Source organism: Sorex araneus, chromosome X (genome assembly GCF_027595985.1).
Source record: "Sorex araneus isolate mSorAra2 chromosome X, mSorAra2.pri, whole genome shotgun sequence".
NCBI lineage: Eukaryota > Metazoa > Chordata > Mammalia > Eulipotyphla > Soricidae > Sorex > Sorex araneus.
Window position 1 is genome coordinate 203,977,643 of NC_073313.1, and position 16,719 is coordinate 203,994,361.

At 37.7% G+C, this 16,719-nt stretch overlaps 1 protein-coding gene across 4 annotated transcripts in view; it reads left to right on the top strand.

Annotated features, from left to right (window-relative positions):
- The window catches only part of UBR3 (ubiquitin protein ligase E3 component n-recognin 3), a 158,909-nt gene that overhangs the window by 75,525 nt on the left and 66,665 nt on the right, over nt 1–16,719 (top strand). For all 4 annotated transcript variants that reach the window (XM_055123540.1, XM_055123542.1, XM_055123541.1 and 1 more), the window contains 4 exons: nt 2,202–2,298; nt 9,494–9,635; nt 14,451–14,555; nt 15,135–15,308. In XM_055123540.1, coding sequence (XP_054979515.1) covers nt 2,202–2,298; nt 9,494–9,635; nt 14,451–14,555; nt 15,135–15,308 — 518 coding nt within the window. The remainder of the gene's footprint in view (nt 1–2,201; nt 2,299–9,493; nt 9,636–14,450; nt 14,556–15,134; nt 15,309–16,719) is intronic.

The following is a 16,719-nucleotide window of genomic DNA, read 5'->3' on the forward strand; positions in this document are numbered from 1 at the left end:
CATTGAGAGGTGTTACTGGTGCCCGCTCGAACAAATCGATGAACAGCGGGATGACAGTGACAGTGACAGTGAAATGAATAAGTTTAAAGTGACTAGCAGAAAATAATTAGAATAATAAAGATCTTTGAGAGGATCTGTCAAGCTTAGAGGATAATTTAAGTTAAATAGCATGCACATTTAAGATGATTAACCTGTGACATTAAAAAGGGCATAACTGTTATAGCTTATTATGCCAAGAATTTGATTATAATAATGTACAGGACTACCAATTTTTCAAGTGTTATGAATTCTCTTGAAATGCAGTGGGGAAAACTTAATTTAGGAAGAAGATACTTTTAAAGAAGTGGTTTCTAAAATTAGTACCCCTTAAGCTAAGTTACAGATTTTCGCTATATCTAAACACTATCTCTACTTTGATATACTTATTATTTTATGTTTTCTTTATGTTTTTTTTTTTTTTTTTTTTTTTGCCACAGTTGGTTGTGCTTAGGGGCTATTTGTGCTCTGTGCTTGGGGAGTTGCTCCTGGCTGTGCTCAGGGAGCCTTGCAGTGCCTGTGATTGAAGCCGTGCGTGCAGAGCACTCTCTAGCCCATTGAGTTCTCTTCAGTCCTATTTTACATTTTCTGAGTGGAATCCACTTTTTAAACTTCCTGTCATTCTAAGCTTATTGGTGAAGTCCTGGACTTTGTTTATAAAAACATACACATTAAAGTTATTATTAAAATTAAAGGCACTGGGTCCATGGAGCTGCTTCAAAGAATCCGAGTTTGTGCTTTGCATGTGGGAGCCCTGGGGTTGATCCCTGGCACCATTTGGCCCCCTGAGCACCATCCAGAATGACCTCCCAAGCACTATGCTGAACAGTAGCCACTGAGCACAGCCAGCTGTGTCCATTATTGGGGGCAGGGTGAGGGGAGAGTGAAAGCTCAGCACATTTATTGCTTAAAATCATCTTGCATTCTACTAATTATATACCTGCTATGCATAGTAGTTTTTTAGGAGATGCTAAGAGATGAATGATTTATGATTCATTTTTGAAAAATAGCAAGATACTTTGTGAGCAAAAGGCTATAAATAAGACGTAATAGCATATTAACTCTTTTTTTGTTTTGGGTCATACCCTGCTACACTTGTGCCAGGGATTGAATCTGACTCAGCCTGATGCAAAGCAAGCTGCCCTATTCACTGTAGCCCCTAACTTTTAAGTTAGTTTTTATTTGAAATAGCACTGCAGCACTGTTGTAACACTGTTGTCCTGCTGTTCATCGATTTGCTCGAGTGGGCACCAGTAACGTCTCTATTGTGAGACTTGTTGCTGTTTTTGGCATATCGAATATGCCACAGGTAGCTTGCCAGGCTCTGTTGTGCGGGCGAGATACTCTTGGTAGCTTGCCGGGCTCTCCAAGAGGGATGGAGGAATTGAACTCAGGTCAGCCATGTGCAAGGCAAACACCCTACCCACTGTGCTATCGCTCCAGTCCTTATTTGAAATAAAGTGTTTTTATTTTTGAAAATGTTAAAAATTCTTAACTTTCTTACTTTGTAGGTGGTTTGTTTCTCTTTTTTTGGTTTTTGTTTCATACCCGGGGCCATCTGGGATTCTAGGGATTGAACCTGGGTTGACTGTGTATAGGGCAAATGCCTTAGCCGCTGAACTATTGCCCTGGCCCCTCTAATTGGTAGCACTGTAGCACTTGTTGTCCTGTTGTTATTGATTTGCTCAAGCACTCACCAGTAGCGTCTCCATTGTGAGACGTTACAGAATATGCCACGGGTAGCTTGCCAGGCTCTGCCGTGCGGGCGGCATACTCTCAGTAGCTTGTCAGGCTCTCCTAGAGGGACGGAGGAATTGAACCCGGGTTGTCCTCGTGCAAGGGAAATGCCCTACTCACTGTGCTGTCGCTCTAGGAACAACTGGTACTTTTACAAAAGAACTTCAGTTGAACAAAAATTTTTGTGAAGCATTATGACATTATAAAACTTTTTTTGGTTAGTGCTTGCTGAATTTAGAACATTTTTAATAATGACATTAATATTTTTTTACTTAGAAAGCTAGCCAAAACCTGAAGCTTATTAAGGCAGTAGTAGAGTGAAAGAAAACACTCCCATGATTTACAATATACTTAAGCATAAATAGTGATTAGAGATTGATTTTATTTCTGAGAAACAAGTGTTCTGTTTCTACTTTCTTTTGTAATAGCTGAAGTCTGGAATCAGGAGTTTGACCCTGTCATGGTCATTCTTCGAACAGTTTACCGCAGAGATGTGCAGTCTGCAATGGACAGATATACAGCATTGTAAGTTTGTTACATTGATTAGTATAGTAATAGCTATTGTGTGTTTACCTAGAAAAATTTAAATAATTCTCTGATTAAACTGTGTGCTCTTTCAAGGAGAAAATACTGATTTTGCATTAAAAAGGACATCTGGCTGAGCTTTGTGTTTTTCAAGTTTGAATCAGAATTTGATGTTAATTCTTGTCAAAAATAGATTCTATAATACATGATCACAAATATCAATGAAAAACTTACGTGTTTTCCATTTTTTGAGCTTGGTTTTCTGGAGTTCTACTTTCAGACCACTAGAGGAGGCCAAAAGTAAAGAGAATGAATTGTTTGACATCAGATAATCATTATCTACATCAAAATGTGGTCAGATTGTTATGTTCTTTTATAGCTGGGAAACATTCAAAACAAATTCATTTTTAAATAAATATTTAGCAATGTAATAGTAGTTTAAAATGTTGATCACTGTAGGAAAAAATGTTCTGACGGTTATCTTGTTTTATGAAAAATTCCTTTGGATATTCTTGTAGAATATTTTTTGTTTTGTTTTTTTTTTTTTGCTTTTTGGGTCACACCTGGCAATGCACAGGGGTTACTCCTGGCTCTACACTCAGGAATTACCCCTGGCGGTGCTCAGGGGACCATATGGGATGCTGGGATTCGAACCCGGGTTGGCCGCGTGCAAGGCAAACGCCCTACCCGCTGTGCTATCACTCCAGCCCCTCTTGTAGAATATTTTTAATGGATTTTTTTTAATACAGTTTCAAGTCTTACTAGTAAATAAATATTCCTGAGTATCATTAGATGGAATTTATTTGTGTTTTTCCAAATTAAATTGAATATTATACAGACATGTTTAGATAATGCAAGTTAGAATAGTGCAGATGTCTTTGATCATGAGAAAATAGTGCAGATCATTATTAAGTATAAATATAGAATATAGATACTGGATGAACTTGAAACATCTGTTTTTGACAAGACAAAGCAACAGTGATTTGCTAAATCACTGTTTATCAGTGATTTATAAAATAAATCCATTATTATAAAATAAATCCTATAAAATCCACCATAGAAATAGCAGAGAAATTTATGATAAAAAGTTTTAGTATTTTCTTCCTACCTTTCTTTTTTTTTTTTTTGCTTTTTGGGTCACACCCAGCGATGCTCAGGGGTTACTCCTGGCTTTGCACTCAGGAATGACTCCTGGCGGTGCTTGGGGGACCATATGGGATGCCGGGGATCGAACCCGGGTCGGCGAACCCGGGTCGGCCGAGTGCAAGGCAAACGCCTTACCCGCTGTGCTATCGCTCCGGCCCCTCTTCCTACCTTTCTAACCCCAACAAGGAAAACAAAAAAAAAAAATCTAGGTCAGCTGTCAGCAGCTCTCTTTATTTTTTTCTTTAAAACCATTCAGGAAAATACTCTAAGGTTCTTCTTTCTTACCACACTCTTCGTGTGCTTTTCATGTGGCTTTGTAATTTTTTGGTTTTTAGTAGACTTTAATTGGAGTCTAACGACCTGACTGAAGATACATATTTAAAAAAAAATCTCATTACTCTTTTTTGTTCCTATTATTGTGATGACTGGAGGTCATACACACTTGGTTTGGAGTTAGCATGTGCTCTGCAGTTTGCACTCTTTATTTGTGGTGCTTGAACACATTCTGGCTGCAGTACTTGCCAGAGATTGTATGCATTATTAAAAATTGCTTTTGTCAAGGTATCGTAGTTTACAATAGTATTAAATCACTTTAATATTTGCAGTTCAATTCCAGTCCTCCCACCAGTGTCGAGAGCACTATGGCACCTCCCATGGCCCCTCAGCCTCCTCAGTTCTCAGTTTGTTGCTCATGTCTCAGGCTTGGTTTCCATTGCTGATTGTCTGATCCCTTCTTTTGTTTCCTTATATTCATCATGTAAGCAAGATCATCCCGTATTGGTGTTTGTCTTTTACTTCTGACTTAAACTCACCTACCATGACCTCCAATTTCTTTCTTTCTTTTTAATTTATTTTTAATTTTAAAAAAATTTTTCATAAAGTTGTTCACAATAATGGATTACATTCAATATTTTGACACCAGTCCCAGCACCATCACACCTTCCCACCACCACTCAAACCTGCTGAAAAGGCAGATGTGAGATAATTTATTTTTATTGCCTGCTATGAATAACATAGCATGTCATGTAACCACCGGAGCGTCCATGTGTGCACTCCCAGAAATCTAAAATTTTAGATAATTAGGGTCTGGAGAAATCTCTGCAGTGAGCTGCTTGGTTCCGAGATTCTTTTCTGTGTCTCTGGATCGTGGCCGTTAATGATTTTAACTAGTCGCCGGACATAACATCCAAGGTTCCAGGGGTCAGGAAGATGGAAAGGGCCGGCCAATCCCCTATCCCATAAGGCTTGGAGTTTGCCAGCACTAACCCTGAGTACTTGGGCTTTTCATTGGATTCTAGAAGATGGTTGCCGCTGGAATTCCTAGAGCGCAGTTGGAGGGACAATGCCTCCTCCAGTCTTAGGCATCCCGGTGAAATTGGCCTGTTGCAAGGTCCAGAGGCATCTCTGCTGCGAGCTGCTAGGTTTTAAGATTCTTTTGTATGTCTCTGACCTCCAATTTCATCCAGGCTGCAGCACACTGCAAAATTTTCTCTTTTCTCACAGCTGCATAGTATTTCATTCTGTATGTATCACTATTTCTTTATTCACTCATCTTTGAATGATGAGTTGGGAACTTGGGTTGTTTCCAGATGTTAGCTATTGTAATTAGTGCTCTAATGGTCCTGGGTGAATGTATATTCTATGGATTACGTTTTTTGTGTTTTTGGGGTAGATGCCCAAGAGTAGAATCGATGTATCATGATGGAAGTTCTGCTTATAGTTTTTTTTAAATTTAAGGCTCCAAACCATTTTGTATAGATGCCAAATCAGGCCACAGTCCTACCAGCAGTAAGAATTCCTTTTTTACCACATCCAGCACTGTTACCAGACTGTGATGTAGATGACTCTCACGGGTGTGGGGCAATATCTGTCATTTTGATTGGTTGTACACTTTAGTTGCAGTATTTGCACACACCTGTTACTGATGTGTTGGAAATCACACACTTTTGTGGTGTCGGGAATCCTAAACAGCTGAGCTACCACAACTATGCTTGGTGCACATGGAAGGTGCCATCTTAACACTTCAAGATTTATGCTTAAATCTTAAAATCTTAAAAGTTCAAAATTTATGCTTGCCAGGCATGTGTGTTGGCCACTGAGTCCCCTCAGTTCTTCCTAGAGCATAACTGGACAGATAATCATAAACTAAAGGGATTATTGATCATTTTCTCTATTTTTATTTTTTTTTTAGTTTTAAGAGACAGTGACTTAAATTAATTTCACTGAATTTAATTTTTTTGGATTGTCCCTTTGGATTTTTTTGGATTGTCCCTTTGAGCACACGGTGATGCTCAGGGCTTACTCCTGACTCTGGTCAGGATCACTCCTGGCAGGCCCAGGGGACTGAGCATGAGAGATGCCAGTGATCAAACCCATGTTGTACACAAGCAAAGCAAGTACCCTACAGCTAGCTATACTATCTATCACTCTATCACTCTGGCTCCTGAATTATCACTCTGCCCCAGGATGTAAGATTTTTTTGTTTGTTTGTTTGGGGGCACAGCCAATGACATTCAGGGCTCTGCACTCAGGAATTATTCCTGGCTGAGCCTGGGGGACCAAATGGGATGCTGGGATCAAACCCAATCAGCCACATGCAAGGCAAGCTCCCTACGCACTGTACTGTCTCTCTAGCCCCAAGTGATTCTTTTCTGTTTGCAACAAGGGAATAGAAAAACCTCTTGAAGACTAATGGTCAAAAGTGTTTGGACAGATAAAACATACTATCCCCTCAAAATCTAGCTTTGCAGTAGGTACCTGCTATGTAGGCAGTCAGTAATTTCTAAATGACCAAAAGATAAATTTCTTCAACTTTTTGTGTGGAGAATTTAAGTGTAATTAAGCAACTTAGTCTGATGTAATTTTTAGAGGTTTAGGTTAATGCTGGTAATGTCCTTCAGGATCTTTTGGGGTGTTTTTATGTTTATCTTTTGCCATGTCAGGGGTTGAACCTTGGTCTCCTGCATGCAAGGCAAGAAGTTTACCATTGAGCCACATCCCTGGCCAGTCCTTCAAGATCTCTTACCCATGTTCTATAGAAGTGGAGGGCCTTCTGGAGAAGATTTGGGCAATAAAAAGAGGAGGCCTTAGAGAATGGACACCACCTACCCTGTTTCCTGCAGTCATTATCAGATACACTGAATGAACATGGTGACTCGTAACAGAAAATGAAAAAAAGACAATAGTAACAAGGCTGAGTGATAGTATAATTGGTAGGGCGCTTGCTTTGCAAGTGGCTGACCTGGGTTCAATTCCCAGCACCACATATGATCCCCAAAGCCTGTGAGGTGTGATCCCTGAGCTCAGCCAGGAGTAAGCCCTGAGTATCTGTGGGTGTGGCCCAAAAAAACAAAATAAAACAAACAACAAAGCAAACCAATAGCATAGTTTAGGCCATTTCTAAAAAGACAAATGAGATTTTTTTTTTAAAACAGGGTATCTGTTTTATATTCAACAGCAAAGTAAGATTTTTGTGCTATAATTGTTTTTTCTCTTATTTCCCATCTCTCAATTTTGGAAGGCAGCTATGCAAACCTCTATACCACCAACGTGATGGTTCCCATCTCTCATTTTTGAAGGTTAATGGTTGCTGCCCTGTGTTTGAAATTTTGATGTATTAGTTTATATATATCATTTTTTTCTCAAACTAGTCAATTATTAGATGTCAGTTTAAGTCACTTATTTTTTTGTCATATAACTTTTCATTTGCATTATTCCATTAATACTTTGAAAAGGGCAGTCAAAATGATGTATTACCTGTTCCTTTGAACAAATATATAACCTTTATTTCAGAACATTTCATTATTCTAGGTGTTTTATTTTTAGAGGCTAGCTCTTAAAGAAAACAAAAGTACAAAATAAAACTAAAAATGCTTTTATTGAAAATAAAATAGAATAGTTGACATCTTATCCATCATGAGCTGTTTAGGTTGTTTGAAACTTAAACATATCTAACCACTATAATATTATATTAGAAGCCAGTTTGGTTTTTAATGAGAGAATTTTATGGTATTCTCTTCTTTTTCAAGGCAGTCTCTCAAGTAGTGCTGAGGGGGCCTAAGGACCATCCCTGGGAGCCCTTGGCCTGAAGGCTCTCTTGGACCTCGCTCACTTGTGTCCCTACTCAGACTGAAGGTGCTCATGGCCAGCAGGGTCACGTCCAGGAGTACTTGCAGTGCTGTATGGCACAGTGCTGGACCCAGGCCACCTGAATGCAGGCCTTTGACATCTTCCTTTCCCAATGATAATTTTTTAAAAGTCCTCCCCCCCAGCCCCCCACCCATAAAGTCTATCTGCTACTTTCTAGTTGATTTTTCTATTATTTTAAGACTCTAGAGTCTGTTATAGTGGCACTTTTTAGATCTAGTTCTGGCTGCTTGCAATTAAACATTCAGTGCATTAATGGAGCATCTTGACTCTGAACTTAAATGTAGGGTGATTTGAGTGGGGAGAGATTTGTTGAGAAGCTTTTTGTTTCTTTAGAAGTTTCTTTTGGTCTGGTCAGATTAATATTTAAAGATCGTCGTTTTCAGTTGTTGCTCAGAGGTAATGTTCTGTGTGCCTTTTCCCCCTATAAACTGAATTAAAAATGCATGTGATGACTTTCTGGTTAATTTTTTAATTGCAGTATCATCCTTTACAATAGTATTGAAGATATTTTATAGTTGCAATATTGCGATGCCAGTTCATGCATGACATTTCAAGATCCCTCCACCATTATCCCACTGTCCCTCTACCGGCCTTCTTCCTCTAGCCTCCTCAGTGCCAGTTCTGTAGATCTTGTGTCAGGGTTTATTTCCACTGGAATTGTCTGATCCCATTCTTTGTATTTGCATGAGTGAGATCATATTTTCTTTTGTGGTTTTTTGGTTTGTGGGCCACATGCAGTGGTGCTCAGGGCTTACTTGTGGTTCTGTGCTCAGGGATCACTCCTGTTTATTTATTTAGTTTAGTTTAGTTTAGTTTTAGTTCATTTATTTATTTAGTTTAGTGGCAGAAATGGCCACACTCCAGGCCGCTTTCTGGACACATTATAAGACACTTCCAACCCATTTTTCATAATTACCACACCATATTTGATGGAGTTCAGAGAGCAGGCAGCAAAACATAGAATAATATATATACATACATATATATAAATATATATATGTACATATCACTGTCATCCCGTTGCTCATTGATTTACTCGGACGGGCATTAGTAATGGCTCCATTGTGAGACTTGTTGTTACTGTTTTTGGCATATCGAATATGCCACGGGTAGCTCGCCAGGCTCTGCCGTGTGGGCGAGATACTCAGTAGCTTGCTGGGCTCTCCGAGAAGGGCGGAGGATCGAATCCGGGTTGGCTGTGTGCAAGGCAAACGCCCTACCCACTGTGCTATTGCTCCAGCCCCAATTTCTCTTTTATGAGTATAGGTATGCATTAAAATGATATATTATTTTGCCTTATTTACCTTGTCGTACTATTGAAATGGAAGAATTTTTAGGTTATTTTGTTCAACTGTTTCAACTGAAAATTTCTTTGTTTACTATTTGATTTTTTTTATTTTAAATTTTTTTCTACTTTTTAAAACATTTTCTTTTTCATATGTCTAATTTTTAGGTTGGAGCAATAGCACAGCGGGTAGGGCATTTGCCTTGCACACAGCTGACCCGGGTTCGATTTCTCTGTCCCTCTCGGAAAGCCCGGCAAGCTACTGAGAGTATCCTGCCCACACAAGCAGAGCCTGGCAAGCTACCCATTGGTGCATTCTATATGCCAAAAACAGTAGCAACAAGTCTCACAATGGAGATGTTACTGGTTCGACGCTCGAACAAATCTATGAATAGTGGGACGACAGTGCTACAGTGCTACCTCTCTGTGTCATTTTTTTCTCATATATAGGAAATAATAAATTATTGTGGAGAAAATAGTGCTCTGTTTGGCATTTTTAAACAATTTGATTAAAAAAATAAGTACTGCATAGAAAAGTGTAATAAAATTAGTTGTTACAAATCACAGTTTAATTTCAAGCCTGTCATCTAATTTTAGTGTATTTTATTTTCACAGTTTAAAGCAAACTGGGAAATTCCCCGGAAATCCCTGGCCTCCCTATAAGAAAAGAACACCACTCCATCCCAGCTATAAAGGTCTCATGAGACTTTTACACTGTAAAACTTTACACATTGTGCTGTTCACTCTGCTTTACAAGGTATGTAGTAATTTGAATGAAAAGACTCAGATGAAAATTTTTTTTCATAATTTTCAAAAGATAATATTTATATGTAAAAGTACCGCTTTTAAAGCTAATTGTATCTATGCAATAAAAATAAGAATATTATGTAAATTGGAAATATCAGAATAATACACTATTCTTTTTGGAAAAAGTCATCATCAGTTTCAGATAGGAATTTTCATTAATGACTTATAGAAAGAAGCAATTGAATTCTTGTGGAACTAGAGGAGAAATGGAATGAACAACCGACCAAAATACTACAAAATCTACTTAAATGACAAAATTAAGATGTTATCATGAGGGTCATTGACAGTGCCATGAGGGCAGTAGCTTTTAGTTTTAGGATTATTATCTTGGTTTTCTCCCTCTGACTAGTAATGTGACTTAGAGAGATTTAATTGGATCCCTATGTGGCAGCATTAAGGACTTGATTTTATTAAATATCTTAGAAACTCATAACCTCAGGGATTGGTGAGATTTATAGCGAGTAGGGTGCTTACTTTGCATGCAGCCATGCCTGGTTTGATCCACATTATCCCATATTATCCCTCCAGCACTGCCAAGAGTGATCCCTGTATGCCAGCCAGAAGTTACCCCTGAGTATTACCAAGTGTGACCGAAAAACAAAAAAACAGAAGAAAGAAAGAAACTCAAAATAGGACACTTTGTTCTCCCCTTGAAATTGTTTTATTTTTAGGGTATTTTCATTCTCACTTGTCTGTTTGGCTAACATTAATTGCCTGTTTAGAAGTTGCATACATACTATTGTAAAATGTGTGCGTAGATATATAAATATGCTAAAAAGGTATGTTATATAATAGATGAGTTAGAAGACCATATACTGTACTTAAGTTATACAGATAAAATAAACAATAGATACAAATACAACTTGATACAAAGATAATTTAATATTTCTTCCTAGCTAAGTTTGAATATTTACAATAAATGAAAATCATTTGTAAGGCAGATTTTCGGTAGCACTTTTTTTCTAAAATTTTATTCTAAAATTTACTTAAAATATAAATCTAGTTAGGTGGGCATTTATTTTAGTCTTTTTTTAATATTTTCTGTTAAGTGAATATTTTAGCATTTTTTTGTACTATCCTTTTCAGCATTATTTTATGACCAATTTCTCTATTTACTTATAAAAGTTATCTCTGTTGAGATTTTTGACACATGTTTCACACAAAGAAAATTCCTATCTTTATTTTCATTAGTTACTAAGATGATACTCAGCAAAAATATTTAAATCACTCTTCTTTCTTCATTTACAAAGTAAGATAGGGGCTTGAATTTCATTCTTGGACACTAGCATTAAACTGTTAGCCCTGACCCGGGAGCACTGCTTGGGCAGCCTCATCCTCCCTTCATACCTTTTCCCCCCCAAGTAGCATGTATTTTTCCTTAATAAAAGTGTATTTGTATTTCTTTTGTTTTCTGAGGGGGCCACATCGGTGTTTCTTATGGGACCACGGGAGATCTCTCTTCTGTTGAGACTTGGCCAACTCAGCGATTCTCTGCAAGGGCCCAAGGAAGCAGTGCTGGGAAGGCACTGAGGTGTGGGGATCACCGCCACCGGCAGTGCTTGGAGGCACATGTCGTGCTGGAAACTGAACTTATTATGTGCCTGATTGTTGAACTATCTTGACTGCCCCTTTTTAATTTCATATTTAGTTTCAATTAATTTAATTTTTTTGCTTGAGATTCTATGGTTTATAATACTATTAATAATTTGTCATGCACATGTATTTATTTTTTGATAAACTAAAAAATCAGATTATTTTTTAAATAAACACTGCCTTAATTTTAGAAAAAAATCTTTGTGAATAAAAATTGTTACTATTCTTGGGGCCGGAGTGATAGCACAGCGGGTAGGGCGTTTGCCTTGCACGCGGCCGACCTGGGTTCGATCCCCGGCATCCCATATGTTCCCCCAAGCACCGCCAGGAGTAATTCCTGAGTGAAAAGCCAGGAGTAACCCCTGTGCATTGCTGGGTGTGACCCAAAAAGCAAAAAAATAAAAAAAAAAAATTGTTACTATTCTTGTGCTCACTTCGGCAGCACATATACTAAAAATTGTTACTATTCTTATTTTTGTTTCTGAGTTTTATTTTTTAATTATTACTATTTTTATTATTATTGTTATTATTATTATCATTGCTTTTTTGGGTCACACCCAGGAGTGCTCAGGGGTTACTCCTGCCTCTGCACTCAGGAATTTCTCCTGGCAGTGCTGGGGGGGACTCTGTGAATTCCAGGGATCAAACCTGGGTTGGCCGAAGGCAAGGCAAATGCTCTGTCCACTGAACTAATCGTTCCAGCTCCAGTTGTTGAGTTTTAAAGGTTAAGTGGTGTTCAGATGGTTAATCTGAGTACTTTTATAGTAAATGATAGGTAAATGATGTATGATTTAATAATCAAATGCTGAAAATTATTTTGGTTTTCAGTTCATATCTTCTTAACCATTTGTTTAATATTGTCAAAAGAAAAGCAGTCATTTGTCACAAACTTACAACATGATTTTTTATTGAATTTTAAATTATTTAAATTTTTATTGAGGCATCATAATTTCTCATAATATTAAAGTCAGTATTTTATAGTTGCAGACTAGTTGACATATTTATAACACCCAGTCCAGAGTGACCTTTTCCCGCATTCATTGTTAGAGTGGTAAAATCTCAACTTTATTATAGCTCTCCTCAATAGAAAAACTTTAATCACATTTAACAAACTTTCTAAAAATCAATTTTAAGTAGTCATGTAATGTCCTGCCATATATAGTGCTTAAAAAAAAAGCTGCGTTAATACAGGAGTCTGTAGTGAGGTGAGTTGGCTTAAATGACAGAGCATGCACCGAGTATGTGCCAAGGTACTCAGTTCACATTCCTCACGCTACCCCATTCCCCAGGGTTGGTTCTGGTGGCCCCTGAGTACCACACTGTTGGACTGAGCACTCAGCTGTCAGGTATCTCTAGGAAAGGCCCCTGTACATATAAAAAGTTAATATAGGTTATATTAAAGGAAAAAATAATCAATAAAACCTTTTTTGAGTAAAAGCCTATTTAAAGCTGCCAATTTAAATGTGACCAGTATTAAGTCAAATTTCATTTGAATTATAATGATGACAATGAGAAGTCTAAATTATGACAATGAGAAGTCTAAAATCTGTGTTCTGGGTTGAGTCACATACCAAGCTACTGACTGACTGAACCTTTGTTTACTCTTTGTAAAGTTGTGGACTAGAAAGAATCACCTCAACACCTGTCAGCCTTCAGTTATCTCCGGTGGCTATTCCTACTTCTCACACCATCTCCAATCACTTTTATACTGTCGAACATAAATGCTAGACTCTGAACTAAGCAAATTATAGATAATAACTTACATAATAATCAGAGTAATTCTGAACCAGTGTTCATTTTTTTAGGTCAGAAAACTGAGATCAGGGCCTGGAGACATAGCTCAAAGGGCTGGGTGCATGGTTTGTTTACAGGAGGCCTCAGGTTGAAGTCTAGTACTACACCAGGCACTGATCCAGAACTAATCTCTGAGCACTGCTGAGCATTGCACCGGACCCCCCAGTAAACAGAAAACCAGAACTAGAGTCTGTTGCTCAAGTTCAAATAGCTGTAGCTATTATGGACAGAATTTGTATTAAAAATTAGTTTTAAAAATGGAAAGTTTGTGTTTCTCTCTGCTGTACCCCTCAGAAACGAATGGAAAAGCCCTCTGTGCTGTCAAAACAAACACAAAAAAGTCCACGAATTGAGTCTTTATTCTTGAGTCACAATAGATTAGGTCTTAAATCTTTGCTATCTTCCTCGAACCTTTGTCCAGTTTTTGTGAGGCTCAGCTTCTGTGATCCTCTTTCCCCACTACCTGCAGCTGACAGTGCCACGTCCTCCAGAATCTCCAGAGTTCCATCATTTGGCCAGGTGGCATTATTATTATTGTTACTTTGTGAATGCCACACTCTGTAGTATCAGAGGCTTGGGAATTAGAGGGCCACGTGGCATTGGGGATCAAATCAGGCCTCCAGCATACAAAGCATGCACTCTACCCCTTGAACCACGTATCAGGCTGGCTTTTTTTTTTTTTTTTAATACATTTTGGGTCACACCCAGCAATGCTCAGGGGTTACTTGTCGAGGTGCTTGGGGGACCATATGGGATACTGGGTATCGAATCTGGGTCGACTACATGTAAGGCAAACGCCCTACCTGCTGTACCCGCTCCAGCCTCTCAGGCTAGCTTTTTGGTAATACCTACCAAACTAGGTGATTTCATTTGATAAATTAGGTGTCATCTGTTTAGTAATGTCTCGTATCATGCATATTTTGGTGGGGTGGAGCTCAGAAGTTGTATTCAGGATGTCTGAGGGCCCCACTGGTGATTCTTGACCAGGTATTTATCAGTTCTGGTGAATCCCAGCACTACTGGACCTGAGGAGCACCACTGCTTTGAGGTCTTTGAACTGTCTGGCTTAGTTGGCCGGGTACCACCGGGAGAGGCCCCAGACTTCCTGAGCGTTGTGTGGGAGGCCCTCCTGAAAAAAAATAGTACATTATAGGGCAGTCTTCAGATGGAACCCAGGTTTTGGTTTTAGTTTATCTTTGTACTGAGATCTAGCTTGACTTACATGATTTTGTGCTACATACTTAGAATTTTATATGATATTAAAATATAAATTTAAATATATTACTGTTATTTTACTATAGCATTTAAATGTTTTGGATATCTAAAATAAAATATATTTTATGAAAACATTTATGAGCTTCTTTTTGTTTTTTTGAAGATTTTGATGGATCACCAAAATCTGTCAGAACATGTACTCTGCATGGTTTTATATCTGATTGAGTTAGGACTTGAAAATTCAGCTGAAGAAGAATCAAATGAAGAAGTAAGTAGTGTCTTATTTTTAAATATTAAAGTTATGATATGCCGTAATAAAGGTAGGGTGTTATTTTGTTTTATTTTTGGGGGGCCATGTCCAGCAGTATTCAGGATTTACAGGCCTTGTATGTGACTGACCTGGCATAATATACTTTCCCCTGAGCACATCTAAGTATAGCCCCCCAAAACAAAAGCCAAAGCCCCCCCAAAATTCCTTAATCAGATTTTTGGTTGATGATTCAGATATTCTTATACAGTTAGTTCAAATTAGTGTTTTCTTACTGAAATTTGAGGTATTACTAATGAAAAATGTTAATATAGAGTTGTGTTTATTCCTAGATTGAAAAATGTGTTTATATGAAAAATTTAACCAAATTTCATTTAGTTAAGTGAAATATTGTTAGTATTAAGAAACATTTCTGTATTAGGGTTTGAATTTGCTATTTTCATTTTTTTATAATTTATAAATGAAACTAAGGGATTTAGAAATTAACATTCAATAGATGATTATTTGGACTTGTCTTATCTTCATTGTACTTTAGATCTGGCTTGACAAGTTTTGATAATTATTTTGTATGCATTTTAGGTGCCTGTGTGTGGACCAGAACGTTGCCATGACAGTTGGTTTCCTGGTAGTAACTTAGTATCAAACATGCGCCACTTTATAAACTATGTTAGAGTGAGAGTTCCAGACACTGCTCCGGAAGTAAAGAGAGACTCCCCTCCAAGTACCAGCGCCGATAGTATGGCTGCCTCTCAAGTAAGTATAACAGAGAGAAATTACAAATAGAGAAAAAAAGCACATTGTGATGAGATACATAGCTTAAATCATCTTCTAATATCCAGAACAAAAGTGATTGTGATTATAGATAACTTTAAATTGTCTTTTATTTCCTCTGATACATCTACCCAACTTCTGCCTCACCAGTCTTTTTCCTTTAATCTGCCAGAGTTCACGACGGCCTAAAGTTCTTCAAAGAGAGGTAGATGTATTATGACATTTGCATTAACTCGCAATATGACTTTAACTGGAAAAGGGGCAAACAATGAAGTACTTGTGTGTGTGCTCAATTAATATGTTAAAAAGTTTATGTGTGTGATTTTGTATATGGTAATTTAGATTTTAAACAAAATTTGTATTATTGAAATTATGTTAATACTCATTATTTAATGGTAGGTTTTAAAAAATTGGTGTTAGAAAAATTTTTGGTCAGTTATAAGCGACACATTTGGGTATGTTTACATTTAGCATTGTTACTAACATTTTGAAAAGGAATGACAGTTCTTTAAATCAAAATAAATATAATCTTTAATCCTGGCAGCATGCCTATTTATAATTTTTTGCTTCCATGGCAAATAATTATGAAAAAATAAGCCCACAAATATTTTCTACTCCGTATTTGCATATTTGAATTCATTTTGAAAAATCAGCTCTCATTGCATGTAGCTTAATTAACTAATTTTTAAAAAGGAGAAGTGAAATCTTGGAATAACTATCAAGTAGCTATAGCTAATAAGCCTCTTTTATTTTTATTTTGTTGGCCACACTCAGCAGTGCTCAGGGGTTAGTCCTGGTTTTTCACTCAGGAATTATTCCTGGCAGTGCTTGGGAGGAAGACCATGGGATGGCAGGGATTAAACCCAGGCCGGCCATGCACAAGGCAGATGCCCTACTGCTATATTATTGCTCTGACTCCAGGCTTTTTTAATTTTTGCAGTTTAGTTTCGTGTGTGTGTGAATAGAGAATGTTGAATTTTCCATTTGTAGGCACACCTTTTGTCTTTGACAGTTTGCTTGCTGTGAATATCCTCAACAGTTTTGATTAAAATGTTGTAACCTCTGTAAGGGGCAGATTTTCCTCTAATGCTGCTATACAGTACTTTGAAAAGCAGATTGACTGTTTAAAAACAGTATGTAAAAAAATTAGCTCATAAAGTTCAACTGGTACTAAGTTACCTTTTCTATTCTTTAAAATTTAATGAAATGCAGATGGGGATGTGGAGCATGTTTTGTATGCATGAGGCTCTGGGTTAAATGCCTTGGGCCCACCCCCCAAATTACCTAAGGGACATGGCTCAAAGGCCTGACACACATGTTTTACATACCGGAGGTCCTGATGTGATTCTTTGGCACTACATGGTCCCCTGAGCAGAGCCAGGAGTAGCTCCTG